This window comes from Hemibagrus wyckioides, linkage group LG12 (genome assembly GCF_019097595.1).
Source record: "Hemibagrus wyckioides isolate EC202008001 linkage group LG12, SWU_Hwy_1.0, whole genome shotgun sequence".
Classification (NCBI taxonomy): domain Eukaryota; kingdom Metazoa; phylum Chordata; class Actinopteri; order Siluriformes; family Bagridae; genus Hemibagrus; species Hemibagrus wyckioides.
This window is the reverse complement of record NC_080721.1, coordinates 15,553,550-15,566,049: the sequence shown is the minus strand read 5'-3', so window position 1 is coordinate 15,566,049 and position 12,500 is coordinate 15,553,550. Positions and strand designations below refer to the sequence as shown.

At 40.9% G+C, this 12,500-nt stretch overlaps 1 protein-coding gene and 1 long non-coding RNA gene across 3 annotated transcripts in view; one reads left to right on the top strand and one right to left on the bottom strand.

The window, feature by feature from the left end:
* Positions 1 to 3,145, top strand: part of LOC131362638 (uncharacterized) — a 5,267-nt gene extending 2,122 nt beyond the window's left edge. Inside the window, exon 3 of the long non-coding RNA XR_009206227.1 lies at positions 618 to 3,145. This is a non-coding gene — a long non-coding RNA (uncharacterized LOC131362638). The remainder of the gene's footprint in view (positions 1 to 617) is intronic.
* LOC131362637 (retinal cone rhodopsin-sensitive cGMP 3',5'-cyclic phosphodiesterase subunit gamma-like) overlaps positions 1 to 9,980 on the bottom strand; it is a 10,342-nt gene extending 362 nt beyond the window's left edge. Inside the window, exons 1-3 of one of the 2 annotated variants that reach the window (XM_058404801.1) lie at positions 8,920 to 9,980; positions 205 to 351; positions 91 to 131 (exon numbers count right to left, since the gene is read on the bottom strand). In XM_058404801.1, the coding sequence (XP_058260784.1) occupies positions 91 to 131; positions 205 to 350 (187 nt within the window). In that variant the 5' untranslated portion in view covers position 351; positions 8,920 to 9,980. Of the gene's footprint in view, positions 1 to 90; positions 132 to 204; positions 352 to 574; positions 707 to 8,919 lie in introns of those variants that run through there. The other variant, XM_058404802.1, reaches the window with a different exon arrangement.
* Between the last annotated feature and the right edge of the window lie 2,520 nt (positions 9,981 to 12,500).

The following is a 12,500-nucleotide window of genomic DNA, read 5'->3' as shown; positions in this document are numbered from 1 at the left end:
AGAAATGAAAAAATGAACAAAAGGAACATTAAAATAGTTTATAGAGTTTGTGTGTGTGTGTGTGTGTGTGACATAACTGACGATACTCACCTGTGCCGAGGCCCTCCATTCCTGGAATGTCATCACCAAACCTAAACAAAAACAGTTAGTAGCTACTAATTACGGGTTCGTGTGTGTGTGTGTGTGTGTGTGTGTAAAACTCACCCTTTCTGGCCAGGTTTTGGTGCCTTGCTTTTAAATGTGCGAGTTTGTCTCTGTTTAAATTTGGGTGGGCCCTTTTTCGGCGTAGTTGGGCCGACTCCACCTGCTGGAGCTGATAAAGCACTTCCTGCAGGGGGTGCTGAGTTCATTCTGACAGAGAGAGAGAGAGAGAGAGAGAGAGAGATGTTTTTATCTCAGCCGCTCCCTTACCTTCAGTGTGAGTTAAACACTAATCTGGATTACACACTAATCTTCGAATTAAGATTTGGTGTGTTTGTGTGTGTGTGTGTGTGTTGGCTGTTTGAAGGAGGCAGCAGATGTCATTTACTAGATTACTGAAGATTACACAAGACAGTATGAAGATTTGACTCACATCCCAGTGTTTTTACTCTGAACCACTCTTCTGTGTTTTACAGTTAAAGCCTGAGTGATGGAGCAGGGTTACTGTCACACCCCCGAGTGATGGAGCAGGGTTACTGTCACACCCCCGAGTGATGGAGCAGGGTTACTGTCACACCCCCGAGTGATGGAGCAGGGTTACTGTCACACCCCCGAGTGATGGAGCAGGGTTACTGTCACACCCCCGAGTGATGGAGCAGGGTTACTGTCACACCCCCGAGTGATGGAGCAGGGTTACTGTCACACCCCCGAGTGATGGAGCAGGGTTACTGTCACACCCCCGAGTGATGGAGCAGGGTTACTGTCACACCCCCGAGTGATGGAGCAGGGTTACTGTCACACCCCCGAGTGATGGAGCAGGGTTACTGTCACACCCCCGAGTGATGGAGCAGGGTTACTGTCACACCCCCGAGTGATGGAGCAGGGTTACTGTCACACCCCCGAGTGATGGAGCAGGGACACTGGAGGACTCCTCCTTCACACACACACACACACACATATTTCTCCTCACAGGAAACTTCACCACATCATTGTTTTCACATCTTATCTTATCTTATCTTATCTTATCTTATCTTATCTTATCTTAAATGTCACATTTGATTGTAATAAAGAATGCTAAGCAGACTGGGTTTCAGGCAGGTTAGCCGCTTCACAGAAAGCATGATCAGGGATCGAGCCCCTTGATTAGCTTCTTATGGGTTAAATTTAGAAAGCTGTTAATCATGGTGACCTTCACCTCATGAAGGTGAGATGAACCAGAGGAGGTTCCTCAAATGGCATTGCCACATACACGGCATTACCAAATTCTCGTTTCATGCCGGGAAAAACCTCTCAGAAGGATTCACATGTACTTTGGCGTATCAGTTCCTGTTGTTATCTAGGAAGCACTCTGTCATCCTGGCTTTGGAGGAGCAGACCAACAAGCCATGCAGCAACCCAGGGACTGGGAATGGCTTTCTCTCTCTCCTCAATACATCTGATGTTTAAAATATCATCAGTGGATTTTTGAAGCTGCTAGTGTAAATAAGGTCCACTCACATGTCTGCTGAGCAGATCTGTGAAAAATCTGGTAGTTGGTGTTTAGGTTTTAGTCTAAAAGCATCTTTCACTGGAAGAAATTAAATGACTAACACTTCCAGACTCTCTAGTGACATCTCGTTTGTAAGATCTATTTTGCTGTATATTTAGCCACCATGATGTGGATCCCTTCAGGTCGTACCATAAAAAGTAATGTTAAAACATCAGAATCTTATTATTGTTCCATGTCTCATGACCCAGACTGATAAGATAAGATAAGATAAGATAACATAAGATAAGATAAGATAAGATAAGATAACATAAGATAAGATAAGATAAGATAAACCTTTATTCATCCCACATTGGGGAAATTTCCACGTTACAGCAGCAACAAAAGAAGAAAAAATGATGGTTCCCAGTTCCTTAGTGGATGTTAACCTCTGAAACCAACCTGTCTTACCTGCCTGCACCATCCATTCAGCACTGGTCTTCTACATTACCAGTACAGGAATTCAACACCAGTGTGGTGTGAAGCAAAATAGCAAAATGGAGATGATGAAGAAACCTTCCTCCATCCATCTAACCTCCAAAACCCCGACGAGTTCATTCTGCTGTCCTACACCACTGGTGTGCTACTGGTCTCAGTATAAAGAGCTCGTAATTAGTGCTGTACTACGTCCACACCAGACAATACCTACGACAACCAGTACAAAGAGAGCAGAAAGGAACAGATGCAGGAGTGTTGGGATCTCCTGGACCCCAATTTTAATTTTTTTTGTATTAATTAATTATTAATTTATTAATTAGTTTCTTTTTTACACCAGTCTACTGACCACCACCCCAGTCAGATCAGCTAACCTTTATCATTGACCCTTAATTTTCCCGTTCATGTTTTTGGATTGGATTATTATTTTCTGACTCCCAGAAGAGAAGCTAGCTAACACGCAGGGAGACACGTAGCTAACACGTGCTACCTCAGAGCCACGCTGATGCAGCCATCACGTGTTTAAGAACTGATGCCCATATAGGCAGCTGAAGTCTTGGAGGAAATCAGTAATGAACCGTGAATATGATTGGCTTTCTGATTGACAGGCGAGATTATCTCGGTCCCTCCCACTCAGACAGTGTGACCAGTTTAGCTCTCCTGAATTCCCAGCCATCAGGATTCTCTGTATTTTTCTCTTTACGCCATTCTTTTGTTTGTTTGCCAACTTCTGTGAAACTGTTTAAACATTTGGACTAAAAAAATTAAAAAAGGTCGAAATTCTGTATCTAGGTTGTGATTTTTGTTACAGCAGTCATTCAGTCATTAAATCCAGTCCAAGCCATTTGTGCGACAGCTGATATTTTCAATAAATTAAATAAATAATTTCACCATTAAGCCATAAAGTTGATCAATATTATAATAACACTGTATGACTCACATAAACATTACTTCCTATTTCCATTGATTTGCATCTTAAATCCTGATCTGCTTTAAACTCTTTATCTCATTAAAGCCTAGTGATGAGTAACAGTTCAGTATCCTGTTGTACAACTTTAATCTATACGCCGATTACCAACACACAAAACACACAACACACAAAATACACACAACACACAAAACACACACAATACACACAATAAACACAACACACAATACACACAACCTTAATATACATCATAACTGTAAACACGCAGCCTCACACAATACTCTAACTCAATATTAACTTGAATTGTACAGTTGTGTGTATGTGTGTGTGTGTGGTCAGTAAAGTGAATGAAATGAAAATGTTCAACAGATGCTTGCTCTTTTTAATTCATACAATTAGAATTTATTTCAAATAAGGAATGAATGAACAACGTTTCATTAAAAATAATTTTACGCATGTGTGTATTTTTTTCTATTTTAAACCAATTGCTAATGCCAATTAAAATGATTAAATTGTTATAGAGTATAAGTTAAATAGTGTATTTTAGTATCTCAAGTGGAAATGGTTGTCTTACCTGGTGTGATGCTCTTCTCACTGTTTGTGGAAGGAACAGGAAGACAGCAGTGTGTGTGTTTGTGTGTTTGTGTGTGTGTGTGTGTGCGTGTGTTTTATATGTGCATGTGTGTGGGGAGAAATAATCTGTGATCCTCGGTCTGTCTCTTTTATAGGTGGTTCCTGATCCCTCAATCCTTCTTTGCTCATCATGAGCTCTCAGAATCAAACAAACACCATGTTCTCCTCCGTCACACTTGTCCTCCAATCATAGAGCGGTGTTTGGTGGAGGTGGGGGTAGGGCAGGGTTTGGGGGGATGGGTGGTGTTTGGGGGATTTAATTTTTTTTAGGTGGCTGAAAATGTGTGTGTGTGTAGTATAGAGTGTGTTAATGTATGAGTTTGTGTTAGTTTTAGTGTATGAATGAAGTGAATAAGACTGAGTATCTCCTCATCATGGCACCTGTTAATGGGTGGGATATATTAGGCAGCAAGTTGATGTGTTAGAAGCAGGAAAAAAGGACAAAAAAAAATTGTGATGGCTAGACCACTGGATCAGACCATCTCCAAAACTGCAGCTCTTGTGGGGTGTTCCCGGTCTGCAGTGGTCAGTATCTATCAAAAGTTGTCCAAGGAAGGAACAGTGGTGATCTGGCATCTGGTGAGTCATGGGCGGCCAAGGCTCATTGATGTATGTGCGGAGCGAAGGCTGGCCCGTGTGATCCGATCCAACAGACGAGCTACTGTTGCTCAGATTGTTGAATAAGTTAATGCTAGTTCTGATAAAAACTTGTGAAGCGTATGGGGCTGCATAGCAGCAGACCAGTAAGGGTGCCCATGCTGACCCTTGTGCACCGGCACAAGCTCCAAAAATGGGCATGTGAGCATCAGAACTGGACCATGGAGCAATGAAAGAAGGTGGCCTGGTCTGATGAATCACGTTTTCTTTTACATCACCTGGATGTGCGTCACTTACCTGGGGAACACATGGAACCAGGATGCACTTTGGGAAGAAGGCAAGCCAGCGGAGAAAGTGTCATGCTTTGGGCAATGTTCTGCTGGGAAACCTTGGGTCCTGCATCCAGGTGGATGTTACTTTGACACGTACCACCTACCTAAGCAATGTTGCTGAGCATGTACACCCTTTCATGGAAACAGTATTCCCTAACGGCTGTGGTCTCTTTCAGCAGGATAATGCGCCATGCCACAAAGCAAAATGGTTCAGGAATGGTTTGACGAGTACAACAGAAAGTTTGAGGTGTTGACTTGGCCTTTAAATTCTCTAGATCTCAATCCAATCCAGCATCTGTGGGACATGCTGGACAAACAAGTTCGATCCATGGAGGCTTCACCTTGCAATTTACAGGACTTGATCTGCTGCTAACATCTTGGTGCCAGATCCCACAGCACACCATTAGCGAGTCCATGCCTCGACGGGTCAGGGCTATTTTGGTAGCAAATGGCAGCAAAAGTCTTCTGCTAAGACATCCTTCTACAAGGAAAAGCCTGAAGCTTGAAGCTTCATAAGATCCTCAAAAGCTCCACAACATCTTCTTTTCAATACTCAACCCTCCAACTCCAGCTGGTTTATCCTCCCTGACTAATGAAGACTTTGCCACTTTTTACAAAGAGAAGATTGAGAAAGTCTGCCAGACCTTCACTTCTGCCCCAACTTTATCTACATTACACAGTCAAGACTCCACTACTCCTTCATTGAGGCATCTCTTAACTGTAGCAGCAGAAGAGGTTTTGCAAATCATCCAGTCCTGCAATCCTACCACCTGCCCACTGGATCCAATCCTTTTCACTATGCTCCAGACCATCTCGCTTGTCCTCCTGCCTTTCATCAGCACAGTCATCAATGGATCCATAGTATCTGGCTATGTACCACCTGCCTTCAAGAAAGCAAGGGTTGTCCTCATACTGAAGAAACCTGCTTTGGATTGCTCAGACATCAGTAACTACAGACCAGTATCACTTTTCTAATTTCTTTCTAAAATTCTTGAACACATTGTTTATAATCAATTGTCCAACTATCTCTTGCAGAACAACTTCCATGATCCCAACCAGTCTGGCTTTTAAGCAGCACATTCCACAGAGACTGTCCTTCTGGCTGTCACTGAGAAACTACATGCTGCTAGATCAGCCAAGCTTCATCGGTCCTCATCCTCCTCCAAATCTCTGCAGCATTTGACACGGTTAACCACAAGACTCTCTTGTCCACCCTCAGGAGTCTTGGATTTTGTGGAACAGCATGGGAATGGTCTGCTTCCTACCTGGATGGTCAATCATATCAGGTAACATGGAAGGGATTGACATCTGTCCTATGCAGACTCTCTACTGGTGTCCCACAAGGCTCAGTACTTGGTCCTCTTCTTTTCTCCCTCTACACCCACTCTCTTGGCAAAGTTATATCCTCGTGGGTTTTCATACCACTGCTATGCTGATGACACCCAACTTATCTTCTCTTTCCCTCCCTCAGATACCACAGCTTCTGCTCGGATCTTAGTGTGTCTGGTGGACATCTCATCTTGGATGACAGCTCATCAGCTGAAACTCAATCCCAGCAAAACTGAACTGCTGGTCATCCCAGGTGATTCATCCCCAGCCCAGGATCTTGCAATATTTCTGAACAACTCCATGATCCCCCCTTCGGCCACTGCTCACAACCTTGGGGTAACCATGGACAATAAACTGTCCTTTTCCTCCCATGTTACTAATGTGACACTCTCATGGCGGTTTCTTCTGTACAACATCAGAAGGATTCGACCATCCCTATCCACACAGGCTACTCAGGTGCTTGTTCAGTCTCTGGTTATTTCAAGACTGGACTACTGCAGCTCTCTACTGGCAGGTCTTCCTCTGAATGCAATTCGTCCACTGCAAATGATACAAAATGCAGCTGTGTGACTTGATTTCAACCTGCCAAAGTTCTCCCACACCACCCCACTGCTGCGTTCCCTCCACTGGCTTCCAGTAGCTTCATCATATTCAAAACACTTTTGCTTGCCTAAAAAGCCAAGAGTGGACCAGCACCATCTTACATCAAAGCATAGTGTTGCAGTGATGTCAGAGTGTTGCAGTGATATCAGAGTGTTACAGTGATATCAGAGTGTTACAGTGATATCAGAGTGTTACAGTGATATCAGAGTGTTGCAGTGATGTCAGTGTTGCAGTGATATCAGAGTGTTACAGTGATATCAGAGTGTTACAGTGATATCAGAGTGTTACAGTGATATCAGAGTGTTGCAGTGATGTCAGTGTTGCAGTGATATCAGAGTGTTACAGTGATATCAGAGTGTTACAGTGATGTCAGAGTGTTGCAGTGATATCAGAGTGTTACAGTGATATCAGAGTGTTACAGTGATATCAGAGTGTTACAGTGATATCAGAGTGTTGCAGTGATGTCAGTGTTGCAGTGATATCAGAGTGTTACAGTGATATCAGAGTGTTGCAGTGATATCAGAGTGTTACAGTGATATCAGAGTGTTACAGTGATATCAGAGTGTTACAGTGATATCAGAGTGTTGCAGTGATATCAGTGTTACAGTGATATCAGAGTGTTACAGTGATATCAGAGTGTTGCAGTGATGTCAGTGTTGCAGTGATATCAGAGTGTTACAGTGATATCAGAGTGTTACAGTGATATCAGAGTGTTACAGTGATATCAGAGTGTTACAGTGATATCAGAGTGGTCAGCTAAGCCAAGAGACATCTTCGAAAATGGAAAAGCAGTGGGGAAAATAAAAGCATCAGAAGGTGATTCCTTCAGTCCAGTGACAGACAAATACAGCATCAGAGGAAACTTCAGCATCCGGGAGCTAAATCTGCCCAACCGTCTAATGTTAACATGCTAGCTAATGTAATAGCATGGAGAGCCTTAGCTTCAGACCTGACTGTTACCCCTGAGTCAGGAGCGTGCTGCGTCTCTCAACTCTCTTTAAATAAATCAATAAATTCTGCTCTTCTATTGGACAGGAGAGATACAGATTCTAGACTTTCTAATGCTAAGATCTGGTGTGTGTGCTACTGTAAACACAGTAGAGTCTGATAGAGTCTAACTGATGATGACTAAGACAACGAGAAAGTAAACACAGGAAGTAAACAAAAAAAAACACAGGGTTTTGTAGAAGGAGTGGTAAAGCATGCAGTCTGCTGGTATTATTAGCTCACTGGCAAGATTTTCTGTGTGTGTGTGTGTGTGTTCGGTAACTCTCAGCTATAAACACACTCTTGCATAATATACTTTAAAAACAAAACCAGCTTCTCGGACATTCTGTGTTCGGATAAAATGAGCAAAAATATCAAACTGTTTATAATAATAATAATAATAATAATAACGTTATGTCTCAGAGAGTTCTGGACTCTGATTGGTCAGAAGGTGTTGCAGACTGTAGCGCAGCTTTATGATGATGCGCTCGTTTCCATAGTAACAGCATTGTTTCCATGTAAACTTGTTTAGGACAGTGATTCAACAACCATCCGAATGATTTGTTTTGGTACAGGAGAGGGATTTCTCATGTAACCTCATATTTATTCCCTGAGGGAAAATCGCACATAAATTACATAAAAATTAATTACAATGTTCATGTTGTTAAATTATTCCATTCATTTATTTATTTCAAAATAAAAAAAGATACAAATGGTTTCTTCTATTGTTCATTTTTATAATGTTTTTATGCATTTGTTTGTTTTAATTATAATTATTTTATCTTGTGTGCGATTCGCTTTTGTTGTTGTTGTTGTTCATTCAGCTTAGATTTAATCTTTGATCATCTTAAAGCTGCAGATTTTCTCCTAACACTCAAATCAGTGTGTGTGTGTGTTTGTGTGTGTGTGTGTGTGTGTGTGTGTGTTTCTCTGAGCTCAGAAACTTCTAGAAGCAATTGTAGGAAGTGAGCGGATAAAGTGTGTAAACCTGTAATCTTGTTTACAGCATTAACACACACACATACACAGAGAGAGAGAGAGAGAGAGAGAGAGAGACAGAGACAGAGACAGAGACAGAGAGATTACCTTCACCAGTAATAATGGAGTATTGAATATCACATTAAATTGTGCTGAAAATTCTCTACTGCTCTGTAAGAAGAAGTTTAGTCAGTTTAAAAAGTGAGTAATTGTTACAGGACAAAAATTCCTCAGTGTTTATGATATGTACAAATCTGATATCGACTTTATTGAGTTATAATAAAGCTTGAGAATTTGGTTTTATTTGAGACCCGGACCCGTTTTGACCACTAGATGTCGCTGCTGCCTCTGTCTCAGTGAGAGCGCTGCGGAGACACTTTCTCTTCTCACGCCAACATTCTCTAAAACCCGTGTGTTCATCTGCGTCTTACTTTTCACTGATATCCACAGCTACTGCTGCTGGTATCCATCAACGCTGTCTCACTACATCAGCATCCAAACATCTGTCCTATCACAGCTTCTCATCTTCAGAAACAGAGAGAGAGAGAGAGAGAGAGAGAGAGAGATACACATAGGCAAGAATGAAAGAAAGAAAGAATTGTGCAGTTAGAACCAATTTTGTAGGAACACACACACACACACTTGTCTTACTTGACTTAATATGCCTCTTAGTGCTCTGAACATTGTGTGTGTGTGTGTGTGTGTTTGTTCATTCCACTGCACATCTGTACTGCAGATGTTCATCCTTGTTCAGAGAATTAATGAATCAGTTTATTGTTGCTGTGTGTTTTCTAAAATAATGCTTCCATGATGAAGAAGATGAAGAGAGTCATTAATGTCTGCAGCTGATCCTCTGTTCAACACACTCTGAAAATATCAATAATTTATTACACTTTATACATTTACGTTTCTGATGATTGGCTTTAATGGTTTAAAGAGAAAAATAGTCATTAAAAAGAATCAGGGAATATGGCGAGAGTTCGTTTAGCCGCAGTGTAAAAGCCCACAGATTAAACCGGTCCTAATCAGAACCAGGGACCATTAAGTGTCACTGATACCGAGGTTAACTGAAGTGTGTGTCTGTGTGTGTGTGTGTGTGTGTGTGTGTCTGTGTGTGTGTGTGTGTGAAAATGACTCCAAAATGCCAAGAACAGAAAAGTCAGAAACACACAGAAGTCAGATTGTGTAATGTTTTGTAGTAAATCTGACAGTAAACATACACTACATCTTAATATTCTCTTCATACTGTGTGTAAATAAATATATCATCCATTCAAGCAGCTACTGATCACATGATCCAGAGGCATCCAGAGATGGACTAGATCCAGTGAGGTTCAACTTCATGAAGATTTCGGACATTCATAGAGAAGATGCTGACCCCATGTGGATTTTGAGGACCACATCAACAACAACCTCCTAAGCAATACACACAATAACAATCTACAAATGCTGGATCTCCATCACACAGCATTACTCATAATCCCACTCTCAGTGTTTATAATGATTTATAATCCCACTCTCAGTGTTTATAATGATTTATAATCCCACTCTCAGTGTTTATAATGATTTATAATCCCACTCTCAGTGTTTATAATGATTTATAATCCCACTCTCTGGTGTTTATAATGATTTATAATCCCACTCTCAGTGTTTATAATGATTTATAATCCCACTCTCAGTGTTTATAATGATTTATAATCCCACTCTCAGTGTTTATAATGATTTATAATCCCACTCTCTGGTGTTTATAATGATTTATAATCCCACTCTCAGTGTTTATAATGATTTATAATCCCACTCTCAGTGTTTATAATGATTTATAATCCCACTCTCAGTGTTTATAATGATTTATAATCCCACTCTCAGTGTTTATAATGATTTATAATCCCACTCTCTGGTGTTTATAATGATTTATAATCCCACTCTCAGTGTTTATAATGATTTATAATCCCACTCTCAGTGTTTATAATGATTTATAATCCCACTCTCAGTGTTTATAATGATTTATAATCCCACTCTCAGTGTTTATAATGATTTATAATCCCACTCTCAGTGTTTATAATGATTTATAATCCCACTCTCTGGTGTTTATAATGATTTATAATCCCACTCTCAGTGTTTATAATGATTTATAATCCCACTCTCTGGTGTTTATAATGATTTATAATCCCACTCTCTGGTGTTTATCATAACATACACACACACTCTCTGTTGTTTATGTTCTTCTTCTTTCAGCTGTCTCCTGATTGGTGTTGCCACAGAGGATCATTTTTTCCTCATGTTTTGATTTGGCACAGGTTTTACCCCCATTCCTATCACAACCCTCCCATTTAATCCGGGTTTGAGACCGGCACTGAGAGTTAACTCTTCAGTGCCTGGGTTAGCGCCCATTGAATGAGGATGGGTTTCACTTTTGAGTCTGGTTCCTCTCAAGGTTTCTTCCTCTTACCATCTAAGGGAGTTTTTCCTTCCCACAGTCACCTCAGGCTTGCTCACTAGGGACAAATAGAAATAAATTTGAATATAAATTTAATATTAATCTGAACTTTTTGTCTAAAATTAATCCTGCACTTTTTGTACTATGTTTCTTATGATCTGTAAAGCTGCTTTGAGACAATGTGCATTGTTAAAATTGCTATATGAATAAAACAGAATAGAATTGAATTGAACTGAACTGAATTGAACTTAACAGAACTGAACTGAACTGAATTGAATTGAACTGAATGGAACGAAACTGAATGGAACTGAACTGAATTGAACCTAATTAAACTGAACTGAATTGAATTGAATTGAACTGAACTGAATTTAATTGTATTGATCTGAATTGAATAATACATTTCTAGTAACCACAGTGGATAGAATCAACTCCAATTTCCTCGAGTCGAGTCAGTTCAGTCTTCACTAGCCTCTGAGTTGTTTATAAACTTGTCTCGCTCTGCTGCTGAACTTCAAACACAAATAGATTTTATTTTAAATAAATGAACTGAAACATCTTTATTTATCGTGAGAGAACGTGTGATCTTTATCAGTTTCTGACTGGAGATGTGAGAAGCAGATTTCTAATGTGAGTCGGGGGAAGGGGTTTCAGGGGATCAGTTATACAGAATATAAACCCATCAATCATTCTAGTGTCACATGCTGAAGGTTTCATCTGCTCTCTTTAATAAGTGGAGGAAAAAACACCGTTCTTTTAGTGTAGTTTTCAGAGAGAAGCTGTAACTCTGCACTCCGGCGTTAAAATGTAGAGCTTCTGCGTTAAATTACATAACACTTGGCAGATCAGCAGCAGCGCCGGTGTGGAAACTCGGGTCATCTTGGGTGGACACAGCCATAACGTCAACATGTGTGTGTGTCTGTGTGTGTGTGTGTCGTGTGGCTTTAAAAACTTAAACCGAATTTTTATCTCCCATTTCCGACAACGCCGCACACTCACACACACACACACGCACACACACACACACACATTTGGTGAGTGGGTGTTATATAAAGAGTTGCCATGTGGTGGTGGCTTGACTGAGCAACTGGAATGTGCACTTGGTCTAAAGAGATGCAGCCGCCCTATTTTGTGTGTGTGTGTGTGTGTGTGTGAGAGAGAGAGAGAGATTTAACATGCTAAACCAACAGAATGGTATTGGCGGCCCTTAAGGCTTAGAGATTGTTTTGGCTCACAGGACAAACACACACACACACACAGACACACACACACACACACACACACAGACACACACACACACACACACACACACACACACACACACACACACACACACACAGACACACAGACACACACACAAACACAGAAACACACACACAGACACACACACAGACACACACACACACACACACACACACACAGACACACACACACACACACAGAGCAATATCTGTTTTGATTTAACACAGGATATTTTCTCCCACTGAAAAATAACACAATTAATGAGTCATTCATCCATTTTATACACAGATGCACTGAAACGATTCATCATCGGTTTGTCCTCATTGAACCCAAACAG